Genomic DNA, 14,366 nt, shown 5'->3' with positions numbered 1-14,366 from the left:
AGCCGTCCATATTTGTTTGTTGATTTTCTGTTTATTTAAATGTCATACTTTTAAAGGTAATATTCTTACTGCATGAATTCAGATTTAAAATGTTGAGGGCAGTTACTTTGTTCATTGAGAAACAACGTTGTGTTCACAGGAAACGTAGTGGTGAGGAGATTGGAGAAGTGTTTTTTTTCCCCATCTTTACAGTTTTACAAGTGTTTATTGCTTTTAATGCCTCATTTAAACCCAGTTTGTGTTACAGAAATTCGCATTTGTAAAATAGGGCTTGCACCACTTCTATGTACAGGTTATTACTGCTGCAACCCCCATTGTGCACGACTTGAAGTATACTGGCAACAGTCACTGGGGTTGGGGTACAGTGCCCCAGCAAATTTCAGTAGGATAGGCAGAGCATTCACTTCTACTCTGGTTTCCTGAAGGGACTGAGTTTATGCAGTTGTTCTTCATCGCTTCTGCCCTTTCCTTGGTAACATTAGAACCCATGGACCATTTTCAGTCCAATTTGAGAGTATGCAGGAGTCTCAAAGATGATTCAACTCCATGCAAGTGACAACTAGTTAACAGAGAGAGACCCAGCTTACTGCCTCCACTGAAGAAACGGCAGAATTTACCTGTTGTAAAGCTGGCTGTTCATCACGGTGTTTGTCTTCCTTTTAGTCACAACATTTATCATCTCTTGCCTAGTTAGGAGATGCCTTAAGGAACAGAGAGAAAAGAAGAAGAGCTAGGGTTGTCGTGGTGGTGAATGGAGTGGAGCAAGGGGACAGAGGATACAGATCTTTTGAAAAACAGACTTCATTTGTTGATTGCATAAAACAGCAATTTTAGTGAATGCAGTAGAAGTATATCTGGGGCATTTTCTCCATCATGATTTTGTAGATAGAAATCCCATTGTAATACTGCTTGACTCCTTTTTCCAGTCAAGGCTCTGCTATCCAGCTGCAATTCTAAAGTGTTGCCTCTTTCAGAAAGAAATGTGACTTTTTAATGCACTATAGTAAGTTTTCACTTGTAACTTGCCATGACATCCTAGGAGAGTTGAGGTGGTACTTATGTAAGGTCAACATCTGTACTACATACCTGCAATCTAACCATGTCACCTTTATCTTGCAGTAAAATTACATTTTGGCAGCTTCATAGGATTTTAGAACAGGATAGCTCATGCATATTGCCTTGTGAAGATGCTGATCTCTTTTGGAAGTGCAGAGAAGGTTACAGTTAAATCAGGTGAACTGATTTTAACAATAGGGCAGTTTTAAATAAAAGTAAATTCACACATAATTGTTTTTCAGACAGAAATTGGTTTTAAAATTCATTTCAGATTTTGTTCTTGAAGCGCTGTTCCAAAATGATTTTTTTTTTGTCTTTCTAGCTTGAGTTTTATTTCAAAGATCAACATGGAGTCATTTAATCTAAAAGATACCTTCCTAAGACAATTTAAAATGCAGAGCATGAAATAAAATGCTTGAAGAAAGTGTTTTGCAACCTTTTTTATAACCTTGGTTAGTACTTGTTGAAATTCATAGGTTGTAACTAATATGTGTGATTGCTGTAAAATAACCATTGTAACTCCTTTAAAATGAATCTCAATATTTCCAAGTAACTAAAAGAACAGCACAAATCCTGTTAACAGGAACAGATTGTGTTTATCCCCCACGAAATCTGAGAAACACTGATGCTTCTCTTCTTGTAGAAGAGAGTTTAGTAAAGGTGGGGGGGGAAAGAAGGCTTGTGTGTGTTTTATTTTGAGGGGTGAGGGGGTTAGGTTTTTTGGTTTTTTGGTTTTTTTTACTTTGAAAACTGTGCTGTGGCATTGCTACAACAATGAATCCTGAAACAACAGAACAGAGATGTGAATTCAGCTCTCCAGTCATCATGTATGCTATTTACTTTTGAAACACATTTATGACCATTTTACTACCAGCCAGTTAATTGCTTCATTGCTTTGCAATGAACTGTTTTATTGGGCAGAAACTCTTCGCTCCAAACATCCTACTTCCAGAAATAAAAACCTTTAAAAAATGAATGATTTTATAGCATGCGTTGTGCATAGTTTTGGTTTCAAAAAGGTCTATTCATATATAAATTCCTTATTAGACAGCAAAGTTAAAGAAAGCTAGCATCTTTAGTGTATTAATAAGTTTGTCACCAGTATAGTAAAATACGTACCAGGATAGTAAAATACATAGCTAGTGTGGGAAAGATCTTGTCCTCAGAGTAACTGTTACATTTTTATGTAATAGAAGTATTTCCTCTGAATATGTTAAAAATACTGCATATCTACTTTTTCTTCTATTTTCTTTCTTAAAGGAATATGCAGAAAGGGTTCTTTGATACACTTACCTATTCCATGCCCTGACAGCCTCAATCTTTAATGTAATTATCTTAGTAACACATGTGAGGAATATAAAAGTAACAGTACGTCCACTCTGCAGGAGGGAACATTTATGTGATATTTAAAGAAATCTGAGTCAGGATTCAAAATCCAAAAGGAGAAGAATCATTGGGATTCTCAGTGCTGCAGTACCTAAAACCTAGATGTTTGTTCTGAGTGTGGAATTAAAGTTCAGTGTTAGATATATATGTTTCTTTCCTCTAGATAGGAGAGATGTAGGCCAAGAAATTATTCATGCATTTCAGTACTACTGCTGGGAGAGGGAAAGCCAGTCCTTCCCTTCCTCTGTTCTTGCCCTGCTTGTGTATTCTCCCAAGCTCTCCTGTCTGTGGCTCTGCTGAACTGAACGCAGAAATTCATACGACAGTCTGGGAAGAGGAGGGGATCTGAATTTTGCATTAAGCAGTCATTGGGTAATATGCATGAATAACCCTCAAATCTACATCTTTCCTTCTGTTCAAGTACCTCAACTATTAGACTGTGTCTTTCATGTTCTCTTTATGGACCATTGAAGCTTAATATCTCTCCCTCAAGTAGAAAAATGGTTTGTAACTTAGTGGCTAGAAGAGAGGACAGTTACAGGACTGAACTTCTTCAAGTAAGGGGAAGAACTGAATTTGGCTCTGTAGTTTCTTGACTAGATGCTTTATTATAGGCTCATGAAAAATAGCACCACTGCAATTGTTTTCCTTATTGAGTGAAAATGGTGGCTGCTGCCGAGTTTTATGCAGAATTGGAGTCAGGGGTGGTCTGGGAAAGTGCTGACTTAAAAAGCTTTTTCTTCCTCCATATGACATTTTGTTACTTCTTCTAGTTATATCTGCACAACTGTTTGTGCGACTATAATGTAAATCAGATCCCTGATATCATGTGGATTAAAAATCTTTTTGTTTTGGGACATTATTAATGGTGATAATTTGAGAAATCTGGACTAAAATATGGTACAACAAAAACATACATCAACACTGTTGAGAATGTGATAAATTGTAGTAGGGAAAAAGAATTTCCTAGGCATTTTCTTGTGGAGTAGCACCCTGTTTGTTCCGCATCTGTTTCTTTTGCAGGATTGCTGGTGTAAAGAACTGCTTTCCTGAGTACTTGCTCTGTGAGAATGCCCCCCAGTTTTGCCAACATAATGTTTTTTGTAGTTGCATGGTGAATCAGATCAAGGAATTGGTATGTTAGAAAGCTAACTCTTTCCTTTTTTTATTTATTTTTCGGGTGTATCAGTTCCTTCATTCAGTTCCCCACTTGGCCACAAAGAATATTAGTTCCAGCATGGCAGAGGGGCAGTAGTGGAGCAGGGCAAGTGACTTTTAGGGGATGGGAACAAGTTGGTGCAGCTTAAATAAATGCCAAACCACAACTTCAGAGGGTGCACTTAAGATAAAGTCCCTCAAGGGGAGTAGGTAGGCAGGCAGGCATCTCATTTCTGATCCAGTACTAGATTTAGGTTTGAATTAAATGCCAGATTGCTTGGCCTTTTTAGTTATCTGGGCACATACACACACAAAAAAAAAAAAAAAAAAAGGATTTTTTTTTTTTTCTGCTGAAAATTTAGACTTTGATTTTTGAGGAGCTCCCTCTTGGAATTAATATCCAGCTAAGTCTCTCAGTGGATTTGGCCCTGAGCATCCTGCCCAAGTTCATACCATCTTTGGGTGAACAGGGATCTGGATGAAGGTCATGTGGATCCATGTCTTTCCAAGTACTATAGTAGGCCTAGAGGGTTGGGGGGGGGGGGGTTGTTTGTTTGTTTGTTTGTTGTTTTAAGTTGCCTGCATGGAGGAGAAGCGAGGAGTAGTCAGTTAAGGAACTGCGAGCAAGAAAAGTTGGGCTTACCTCAGTGTACATGACTGATTCAACTCCTTTATGTCCTAGGATCATACATTTCAGCTGTTTTATGTCTAGGCCCAGGCATTCCGGTTAAGTTTTCTGTATTCCTCTTTCTCCTGAGCTGCTGTGTGTATGGGCAGGAATAATTTTTCATCCCAAGCACCCTTGCTTTTCCTCAACATCAGTTTCTATTGTTCTAGATCTCATTCAGCCACTTAAAGCTTCATGCAGTAGGAGTGGTGGTGTATTGATGTATTTCTTGATGTATCATTTTTGCCTGTATGCGCACACCCTGTCACTAGCTCGAGATAGGGTTAGTTTTGTTCTAGCCACCTTGGGCTATGAGGTAAGACTTCAATGTGTGTGTGTGATAGGGTGGCAGGGAGAGGGGCAATTCCTTATTGCATCCTTCTATCACTTTTTCACTTTGCAGGGTCTTGATAGATGCCTGTTCTTCCTCCACCATCTGACAGCATTTTAGGTATGATTTCTGGACTGATCTTTGTGTGTTCTTTGGTTGTAGAGCACAGCATTAAACCATTCTACCTGTTTTCACAGAGGTTTGGATTCAATTTGGAGAAACAAAGTATGAGTGTGAAGAGAAATAAAATAGCAAGGGAATATATATTAACACAAATAATGTACTTCAATTTTAAAATCACATGTGATTTTTTCCTTTTAGCATCTGTATATAGAATTGCTGCACCTTAATATTGTCTGAACTAAGACTTCTGTTTTTGTCTTCAGCAGAACCTCCAACAGCAGTCATACCTTATCATCTTGCCAAACTATGGAGCCCTGTACATCAGATGAATTTTTTCAGGCTCTCAACCATGCTGAACAAACTTTTAAAAAGATGGAGAACTATCTCAGACACAAACAGCTGTGCGATGTGGTATTAGTTGCTGGTGATCGTAGAATACCAGCTCACAGGTAAGTTTATTACAATTCAAAGTAACTTCATATTAGTTTATGAATATGCGTTCGAAGTGTGGGTCCTCTGTTTTGTTTAAAAAAGGTCAGAACATCCTATACAATTTAAAATACTTTAAATGTACTTATGTTTTAACTTTTTGGGGAAACTAAAAGTTCATTTCAGTCTTTTGTTTGTGATATGGGATTAAAAATAATTGTGATGTGTTCACATTCTAATTTTTATGTTCAAGCATATAGTAAGATATTTGGATAACAATCAAAAAAACACATCCAAAATGCACCCTCAGACTATTAAAAGCAGCAATGTTTTTTGTACTGTAGAATGAAGTTTAAAAGTTTTCTTAGTTTTAATTTTCTCTTTATACCAAGAGTGGAGTTGTTGAAGTGATAGATAGCAACAAGGACAGTCTTGTGTCCACATAAAGTCTTTTGGCCCCCATAGTAAGAAGAGTCCTATGGTAGTAGACTACTGAACACTGACAGTAAGTGTTAGAGAGCTGTATTAGACCAAACATTACCATACCTGTCATCTTAATAGATCATGTATGATACCATTTTAAAAGCTAGTAACATACCAAAGATTGTGAAACAAAAATATGAATAACTGAAGTTTCTTACAATATTTAATGCATGGCATTAGCGGTTCAAATAGGAACCTAGATATAATTACGCTGTGATTTTATAAGATTGTGTCTTCAACAGAAACAGTAGCCTAAAGCATTCCTGTTTTCCATTGCTCATTTCTATCCCCTCCAGTGAAACCCCATCTTAATACCTCTTGTAATAAAAGGATAGGGAGAGGTTGCTTTGGGGGATTTTGTTTTGTTTTGTTTTGTTTTAAGTGAGATCTCTAGTTTTATTCAGATCATCCCCACTGTTGTGCTGAGACAACTGAGGGAATGACAACATGGAAACAGGAACCAACTTGGGGGGCAGGCAGTTACGCTGTAACTTGCTGTTGCTCTCCGAGCCTTCATTTTGTGAAGGATCATTTTTAAAATCAAGACTGTCCCTGATGGCAGTTGCTTAAGGTCTGTTCTAAGTTGGTTCAAACTGATGACAAAACTGCATGTTGGAAACAACAAATCAGATCAAAAGAGGGGCACCCTCATCTGGGGGGTTTGCAACCATTGAAATAAGTTAGAAATCAAAGAGCTTCAGACTGCTTTCTGTAGCATGCTATAAGCAGAAAAATAGTAAATACAGTAAGAAAATAATTTGACTTCCTTATGTGGCCATGTAATACCTTTGCAGTATACGGTTCTGGAGTCTGGTTTACTTAAAGGTTAAAAATATGGAAAGGGGTGGAGAGGACAGCTGTGAATATTTTGTAAGAACTGGAAGATTTTGTTGCAAAAAGATAAACATAACGTTCTGTATACTAAAAAGTTCTTTAATATGCTTACTACCAGTTTCTCATTTATTTATAAGATTGTTGCTCCTCCAGTTTCTACTAATGTATCTATTTCTGATAGTGCGTTAGGCATGTGCTACCAACTGTTACTGTCTGTTTCCTTCTTACTAGGAGAAACATCTTGCTGTAGTTGGAATAATGTGTTTTAAATATGCACAAAAGTAAGGCCAAAGAAGTGCACATTCTGCTTGTAGCAGAAGATGGAAGCCTTATGAGTGTCCTCAGTTTACTTTATAATGTTGGAGCAGCCTATAAAGAGGCTTTGTCTTTTGCACAGTAGGTTTTCTCTTACTGTTTTAAGTTGTTTTCCCAGAGGAACATAGCAATAACCAGTCTTCATCCCAGTACTTCAGAAGTACCTCACAGAAAATTGAACTTTTCCATAATGGGAAAGATAAAGATGGAGATCTTGAATTTGGTTCCAAATTTTATGAAAAAACAGTAAGAAAATTGGAATATAAGCTTGATGTACTTGTGGTAACCTGTGTTGTAAGAAAAAAATCGATTTTTTTACTGCCTGCATTAGCCTATCCAAGTTCTGACTACTTTAGTGTTGCCAGCAGGCTGGACCAATCAGTGCATTTCAGTACACTAGTGATTATTTTATTTTAAGACTTACTAAGTAACAAAACATGTATGATATATTAACTTAATGGTTTGTCATTAGGATACATGTAAAAAAAGTAGAAAGTTCATTTATACTGGACAGCTTTCTTCTTTTTAGAAAGCTAAAAGATTTTTTTCTGTATATGATCACATAGAACTTGGAAGAAAGAACATTTTAAATTATTGTTAGTCACTCTTATATACATAGAGGAGTTCCCAAATTATCTGTTTTGAAGCTGGCATTTTGAATAGTTTCTTTATCTGTTTTCTTAATTCTTGATTTCTACTTCTGATGATATTTGAATGCTCTGGTGTGTATGAAGTACATATTTAGAAAAAGGAACAGTGAGTTTAGTGCCTGCAATAGTAATAAGTACAAGTAGTACATTACTGTGAAACACTAAAGGGTTTTGGTTTAAACCTATTCAAAGACTTAGATTGCTATGAATCTATTACAAATAATAGATAGATAAGAGTGTTATATGTAGCCATGATTTTTCTGAATATGGCATCTCTTAATACTATTGATCTCATTCTGCACTGAAATTATAGCTAAGTACTTCTTCGGAAGATCTGAAAGTAAGTAGGAAAGGAGACAGTTCTGCACAGTGAAAAAATGTATTATATTCCCACTCCCTTAGCCTGCAGTTACACAAACAAATTTTGCCGGAATCTTAGTTAAATGTGAGAGATGGTGTCTAGTTTTTCATGTCAGCTGCTTTTTCTGTGTCCAGTGTAATATCAAATGTCTAAGTTATCTGTTTATTACATTCCTATTTATTACATTAAGCTAATTGCTATGTCAATAATAAAAGTTTGTTTTGATTTGTAATAATTTGCTGGTCAGAACATTCACTTAGGAAATGGGAGGTCTGTGTAAATTCCTGGCCAGAAGGGATTCAAATCCTGGTCCCCATTCTTTAACCAGCAATCTGAAAATCTGTCCAGAGCCATTTTCTTTTCTTCCTGTTGACACTGAGAGATGGAAATAATAAAGACATGGGACTGAAGGAAAGAAAGCAAATGGAAGCTTGTGTATTCTGGTGGCTAGGAAACTTGTTTGGAAGGGTATGAATCCTGGTCTGCAGACATTTTTCATCTAGATCTTTATTTTTCTATGTGCTTGATTTCCATATGGTTTATAGTACTTCCTTTCTTTCACACTCTGTATTGTCTGTTTAGTTTGTAAATTCTTCACTGCAGTCTGTTTTAACTACATGTTTATACAAGCTTAGCACAAAGTGTATTTGTAAAAAGTCAAAGTATATCCCAAAAAGTTATTTTTTATGCTAGTTACACCAAACAGATATCTATTGCTGCTAATCATATGATTGTTTTGAAAATTATGCTAAAGGATTTATTGTAATCATCATTCCAGAGTGAGAAGCAGCAGAAGAATTTTTAAAGGTTTGATTTCCCTCTAAGAAAGATATAATGTGAAATCACTTTTAGCATAAATATGCTGTACACTGCATTTATTTTTAATTTTGTTTAAAGGCAAGCAATATCAATTCAAATACATATAAATATATTAGTAATATGGGATAGTACCACCTTCATATGTGCTTTTTATTACTGACATGCCTTTTTATCATCAAGAATAGAAATTAGCTGAAGCCATCAGTGTGCAAGGTGCTTTATAGTAGAAGGCAAGAATTATCAAAAAACTATTCATCATCACCTTACAACTTCAGTGAATGCTAGTAGGGTGTTGTTGAGCTCCCTAGGACCTTTATCAGCTGTTACCCAGCCAGAAACCAGAAGGTGCCTAGGAATTGTCGCTTTTATCTCTAAGATGTTAAGAGGCTTCATTTCACTCTGACAGAGGTGAATCTTGATTGGAGATATTAGATCTGTAAATTGTCAGATTTGACAGCTATCATCATTTTACCTAATAATTGCTTTGAAGACCCAGAAAAAGGTCTAGATGATGCAACTCATGGCCATTCCAAAAAGTAGTACAATTTAATCCAAGCATGCTACCCTGCTTACGCATATTTTACTGGCTTTTGGTAAATAGCAGTGAAATTGGACAGCTTGGTTCCTCAAAATGAATTAAGCTTTCTTGGTGGCTCTTTGTATTTTTTTGATGAGGAGAAATCACAGAAACTAAAGACATCAGTACCATTGGAACCTCCTATAAGAACAGGGAGACATACTAAAACACAGATTTTTTTTTTTTTCAGTATTTAGCCCATAGCTGTGGAGTTTTTTTCCAGAGGGATTAATTGTTCATACATCTTACTGTCTTTCAGATGAAAAATTACTGCATTTATGTTTCTCTTTCTCGAAATTCTTCTGTGTGCTGAAAAAGAGCAGTCAATCTACTGCAATTAATACAGTAGCCAAATTCTTGTAAACTTAATCTATGCAGAATTGAGGATTTGGCAGTGGCTGGTGATTAATAAGAGAGCAAAGGAAAAAAAATGTTCTACATCTAAAGGAGTGCAGTGCCAACTGTATATAGGCTTTTTTTTTTTTTAACTTTTTGTACTGTTAGAGGCCTCTATAGTCTCAGTATGTACTGATTTAATTGGATTTTTAGGCCTTTTAGTTGGGCTTGGAAAAAATATATATATAAACTCAGGATACAAAAAATATGGCTTTCTTCAGTTTCCAAAATGAGGAAAATCAATATTTTGTAGGAAGTTTAGTTCCCAGTGAATTCTTGATATGAACAAATGTTAAATTTACTGATTAATAAATAGTACAGAGAGAATCTGTTTGTGTTGCATACTAACAGAGCAATCATTTGCAAATGTTGGCTCCGTTTAAAAGGGGAATTGTAAATATTACCATTTAAAATTGACACAGTTTTTACAGTCATATAGCACAGGTTTTTATTCTGAAAGACCATATTTGTTTCTTAGGTCTTTCAGAGCTCTTTTAGCAGATATGTTAAATATGGATGGGGAAATTCTTCAATGGATTCTGCAGTTATATGAAGATATGGCTGCTTCACATCGTATGATTTGTATGTAGCAATGCAGTTTATTTTAATACAATTCAAAAACAAAGGTTGAAAGAAAAATTGGTTACCAGCAGTGAAATTAAAAGATTAATTAACAACAAGTTGGTGTCAAATGGCATTAGTAGTAATTGATTTCTATTGACTAGTGGGAAAAACTGAAAGGCCAGTTATCTGGAAGTCTGCCTTTGTTTTCTTTTTTACTAGCTCAGTGTCACCTTGGTGCTTTGTCCCTGTATCTTTTAATTCCCTTTCTTTCTTTGAAAGAGCTTTTTTCTAAATGGGTTGAATGAAGAAGAAAAAGATACAGCTGTCTGTTCTAAGACTTTCCATTGTGAACATGTTTCTTGGCTAAAGTTATAATAAAAAATTTATCAGTATAACTTGTGCTTTGGCATATTGCTTGTATTAATCTACTTGTGGGCTGCATGTGCTATTTTGGCATATGCAAGTTACTCTCTGGAAAGCACTTAATGCTGTGAAGTGTATATACTTTCTTGTGAATCTGAATACAACTTTGCAAAAATATGAAAAGGAATGCAACTTCAAATTCTCATAATTTCTTCTGAAGTACTTCAAGATTGGAATTTACAGAGTGAAATTTTCTGGTACCAGCAGAGCTGGTAGAGGGTCTGGATCCCTGAGTTATTATTTGTCATTTCTGTAACAGCTCTTGTTAAGATGTATCCAGTCATTTTCTAAATAGTGGTGCTGCTAACTAAAAAAGTTGTATGATTACAAAAACAAAAAAAAAGTGGTAAGATAAGATTTTAGGTTCTGTTTCCAATGACAATTATCTTTCTTTTTCAAGCTCTATACTACATAGTCACATTAGTATGGTTAGCATTAAATATTTTAAGTTGTTTGAGGTTTTCTTTTATTCTGAATCAGAATTGCAGAGATGCCTGGGTTATTCAGATCCTGTCCATCTACACACTTTTCCTTCCAGGTAGGGCCACTATTTTCCATGTATAAATCTGATCTTGTCATCTCATTCAAGCATCAAAACCAGCTGCAGAAACTTTCCCTTGGTAATTAGATGAATTTACTATCCAATCTCACTAAATTTCTACAGTTCTCTAAGAGGCAGTATTTTCATTCAGCTGAAGGTATCTTTAAACTGGAGATTAAAATGCTTAGGACTGATGCTTGTGTGGTACCCTGACAAAATGTTCTAATTTTTCTCTGAGAATGAGCCACAGAAGAAATCTCATATTACAAGAACTGTGTGTTCTTCAAAAGAACAGAACTTCATTTCTCATTACAAAATTTTGTTTCAATCGTACAAGCTTTAAAAAAAAAATAAAATCCTTTTCCTATCCAGTCATACACGTTTTTGTTGCCTCAGCAACTAGAAAAAAGTTGATTACCCTACTGCAGGCCTGACCAAAAAGATGGAAATGGTCAATGGTCAGAAGATACAAAAGCATGAAAAAAATAGTTGACAGAAGTAAAAAAAAGTGCTACTTCACTGTTAACATAACCTTTTTTTATGTACCTGCAATGCTCTGCATTTATACACATCTGAGACTTATTTGTCAGTAGTGGTGCTCACCTTTCCAACTGGACAGTCAACTAATTTTATTCTGTTTTTTGGCCCCCAACCTCTGTCATCTTAACAAGCCAATGTAAAGACTCAGCACAAACTGGTATTTCCTGAAGAACTGGATTCATAGTGTATATGCAGATGCACTGGGTAGTGTGCGGGCAGTAGGCTTGATTCTTGGGGTTCCTGTGTGTGTGGCTCAGAACATATGCAAGGATGTTTATATATGATCTCTCTGTGAGCACGACAACTAACAGTGGACTTCCACAGCAAGAAAATTGATCCAGCCCATAGCCTGGCCTCTTAGGAAAGGGAAGAGCAGATCTCATGAATAGTTCTGGTGGGCTTCATACAACAGAACCATGGGTTGGATATTCCTGCTCCAGAGGATTTGGGATTTCCTTTCTCTTTCACCCTAGTCCTGTAAACATATACTGAGACTTCTTAATTCTTGCACACTGTGTGGAGTGCCATTGTTTTATATACTTAATGTTTACTCTCCGTAATCTAAAGAAATATCTGTTGAGCAGTAACAGCATGTTTACTTATTCAGTATCTTAAATTACTCAGAATTGTTAATAAAATGCTCAATGCACACAAAAGAAATTACTATGTAAATTATTTTCTTCTGTGGATTACTTTTTCCTACTCATATATATGGGCTTTTGTTGTGTGTACTGCCTCCATTTTTACTGTGCCTAGTTCTGTCATCAGGATTTGTAAATGAATGCATGTGTGTGCACTAAGAGTAAAATCATTTTAAAGCACTTGAAAAAGGACAAGTAAGTCAATCTTTATGTTTTTTAAAAAAGTAACTGATATACATGGAAATCAACTAAAATTATTTTATTTTCATTATATTTATTTATATTCCATTTCCAGGGTATGTATTTTTGTGGGTTATTTTTGTGTTGACTATTAAAAGTTACTGAGCTTTGAAATGGTAAATCATTTACTTCAGCAGCAAATGTAGTTTCAGTAACAGTACTTCATTATTCATAGAGAGGAACTGGAGCATGAAGCAGTTTGTCAACTTTAAAAATTTTTTCTCAGTACAGCGTTTTGTCAAAGGGCAAAATAATGAAGCATAAACTAACAAACATCAGCTTGACTAAGCTTTTTTTTTTTTCTTTTTCCTTCCCTCCCTCCTCACCCTCTCCTTGTCTCTCTCCATTTCTCCTGCATTGTGTACCCAGATTGGTTCTCTCCTCTGTTTCTGACTACTTTGCAGCAATGTTTACTAATGATGTAAGGGAAGCAAGACAGGAAGAAATCAAGATGGAAGGTGTGGAGCCAAATGCATTGTGGGCTCTGGTTCAATATGCATATACAGGTAATTATAATGGGAAAATTGTCTAATGATTTGTCCTCCTGTGAGCATTATAATCCATTACTAGATTTCAGGTGCTTTTTTTTTTTTAATTATTATTATTCACTTAATTTTTTTATAAATGAGTTAAATTATCATCACTGCTCTTATCTGAGGCAACCTGGTAGGATATAGTTTCTCTAATTACCTGAATATTTCAGATGTATTATGACTGACAAAAAAAGGAATTTTATTAAGATTCCATTTTCTTGCATCATTATAGGTACTAATTTTGAAAAGCTGGTTATCTGTTGCTGGGAATGATGTTTGCTGAACCTTAATCTGTAAATAATTCTGTTGCATACGAGTTTTGGGGAGTTTGACAAATGATGAAAGTAAAATAATGTGATCTATTTTTTTTATTGTTGCTAGGTCGTCTTGAATTAAAAGAAGATAACATTGAGTGCCTGTTGTCTACAGCTTGCCTTCTTCAGCTCTCTCAGGTTGTAGAAGCGTGCTGTAAGTTCCTAATGAAGCAGCTTCACCCGTCCAACTGCCTTGGAATCCGATCTTTTGCTGATGCGCAGGGTTGCACTGACTTGCACAAGGTGGCTCACAATTACACTATGGTATGTTCTTATTTTAAGCATCATCTACTTTTTAGTAAGGAAAATACAGAATGTCAGCCTGAATAAAATGCTAAATTTTTTCCCCCCAGAAAACCATGACCACTTTCCAAGCAAGAACATGTGTATGTTCCCATGCTGAGAAATGACAAAATAACTATAAAGTTGCTGGCTTAGAGTTGGAAGAAAATAGGCATGCATTAACAGTTCCTTGTAGCCGTAGTGGGATTGTGTGATATGCGTTCAATAAAATAATTCAAAAGCTAGTTCTTATCTCTGACAGTTGAAAACTACAAACTCAACAGTAGGCAAGCTGCTGTCATCTAGTCCAAAATAAGACATTAAAAAATAAATACTGTACTGTTTCATTCAGTAAGGAATTGCAGAAATCAGGTTCTAAGTTGCACATGGGGTGTGAATGTGGATATTCGTCGGTATAGATTCTGGTTTATCCTTAATTCATTAGGATATCAGCAAGGAATCGAAGAATATGGTCTTGGGCTATCCAATATGGGGCTAGATACAAATTTGCCAGAGATACTTTTATGAGTTTATTTAGAGAAAGACTGATCTACCAGTTTAATTAAATTTCAGCTTTTTAATAGCCGTCCTTTTTTTTTTTTCCCCCAATTTTAAAATGTTCTCATTTTCATTCTCAAAAGAACATTTTAGTAATGTCAGCAGAAGAAAGCAGGAGAAGTATCTCTAAGGCAAGTCAGTTCAT

At 35.7% G+C, this 14,366-nt stretch overlaps 1 protein-coding gene across 6 annotated transcripts in view; it reads left to right on the top strand.

The window, feature by feature from the left end:
- The window catches only part of KLHL5 (kelch like family member 5), a 62,617-nt gene that overhangs the window by 24,184 nt on the left and 24,067 nt on the right, over positions 1–14,366 (top strand). For 3 of the 6 annotated variants that reach the window (XM_067298133.1, XM_067298134.1, XM_067298132.1), the window contains 3 exons: positions 4,985–5,170; positions 12,904–13,040; positions 13,449–13,645. In XM_067298133.1, the coding sequence (XP_067154234.1) occupies positions 5,028–5,170; positions 12,904–13,040; positions 13,449–13,645 (477 nt within the window). In that variant the 5' untranslated portion in view covers positions 4,985–5,027. The remainder of the gene's footprint in view (positions 1–4,984; positions 5,171–12,903; positions 13,041–13,448; positions 13,646–14,366) is intronic. The other 3 variants (XM_013949516.2, XM_013949515.2, XM_013949517.2) reach the window with 1 other exon arrangement.

Source organism: Apteryx mantelli, chromosome 5 (assembly GCF_036417845.1).
Source record: "Apteryx mantelli isolate bAptMan1 chromosome 5, bAptMan1.hap1, whole genome shotgun sequence".
Classification (NCBI taxonomy): Eukaryota; Metazoa; Chordata; class Aves; order Apterygiformes; family Apterygidae; genus Apteryx; species Apteryx mantelli.
The sequence above is the reverse complement of the archived record's forward strand: the minus strand, read 5'-3'. Positions and strand labels throughout refer to the sequence as shown.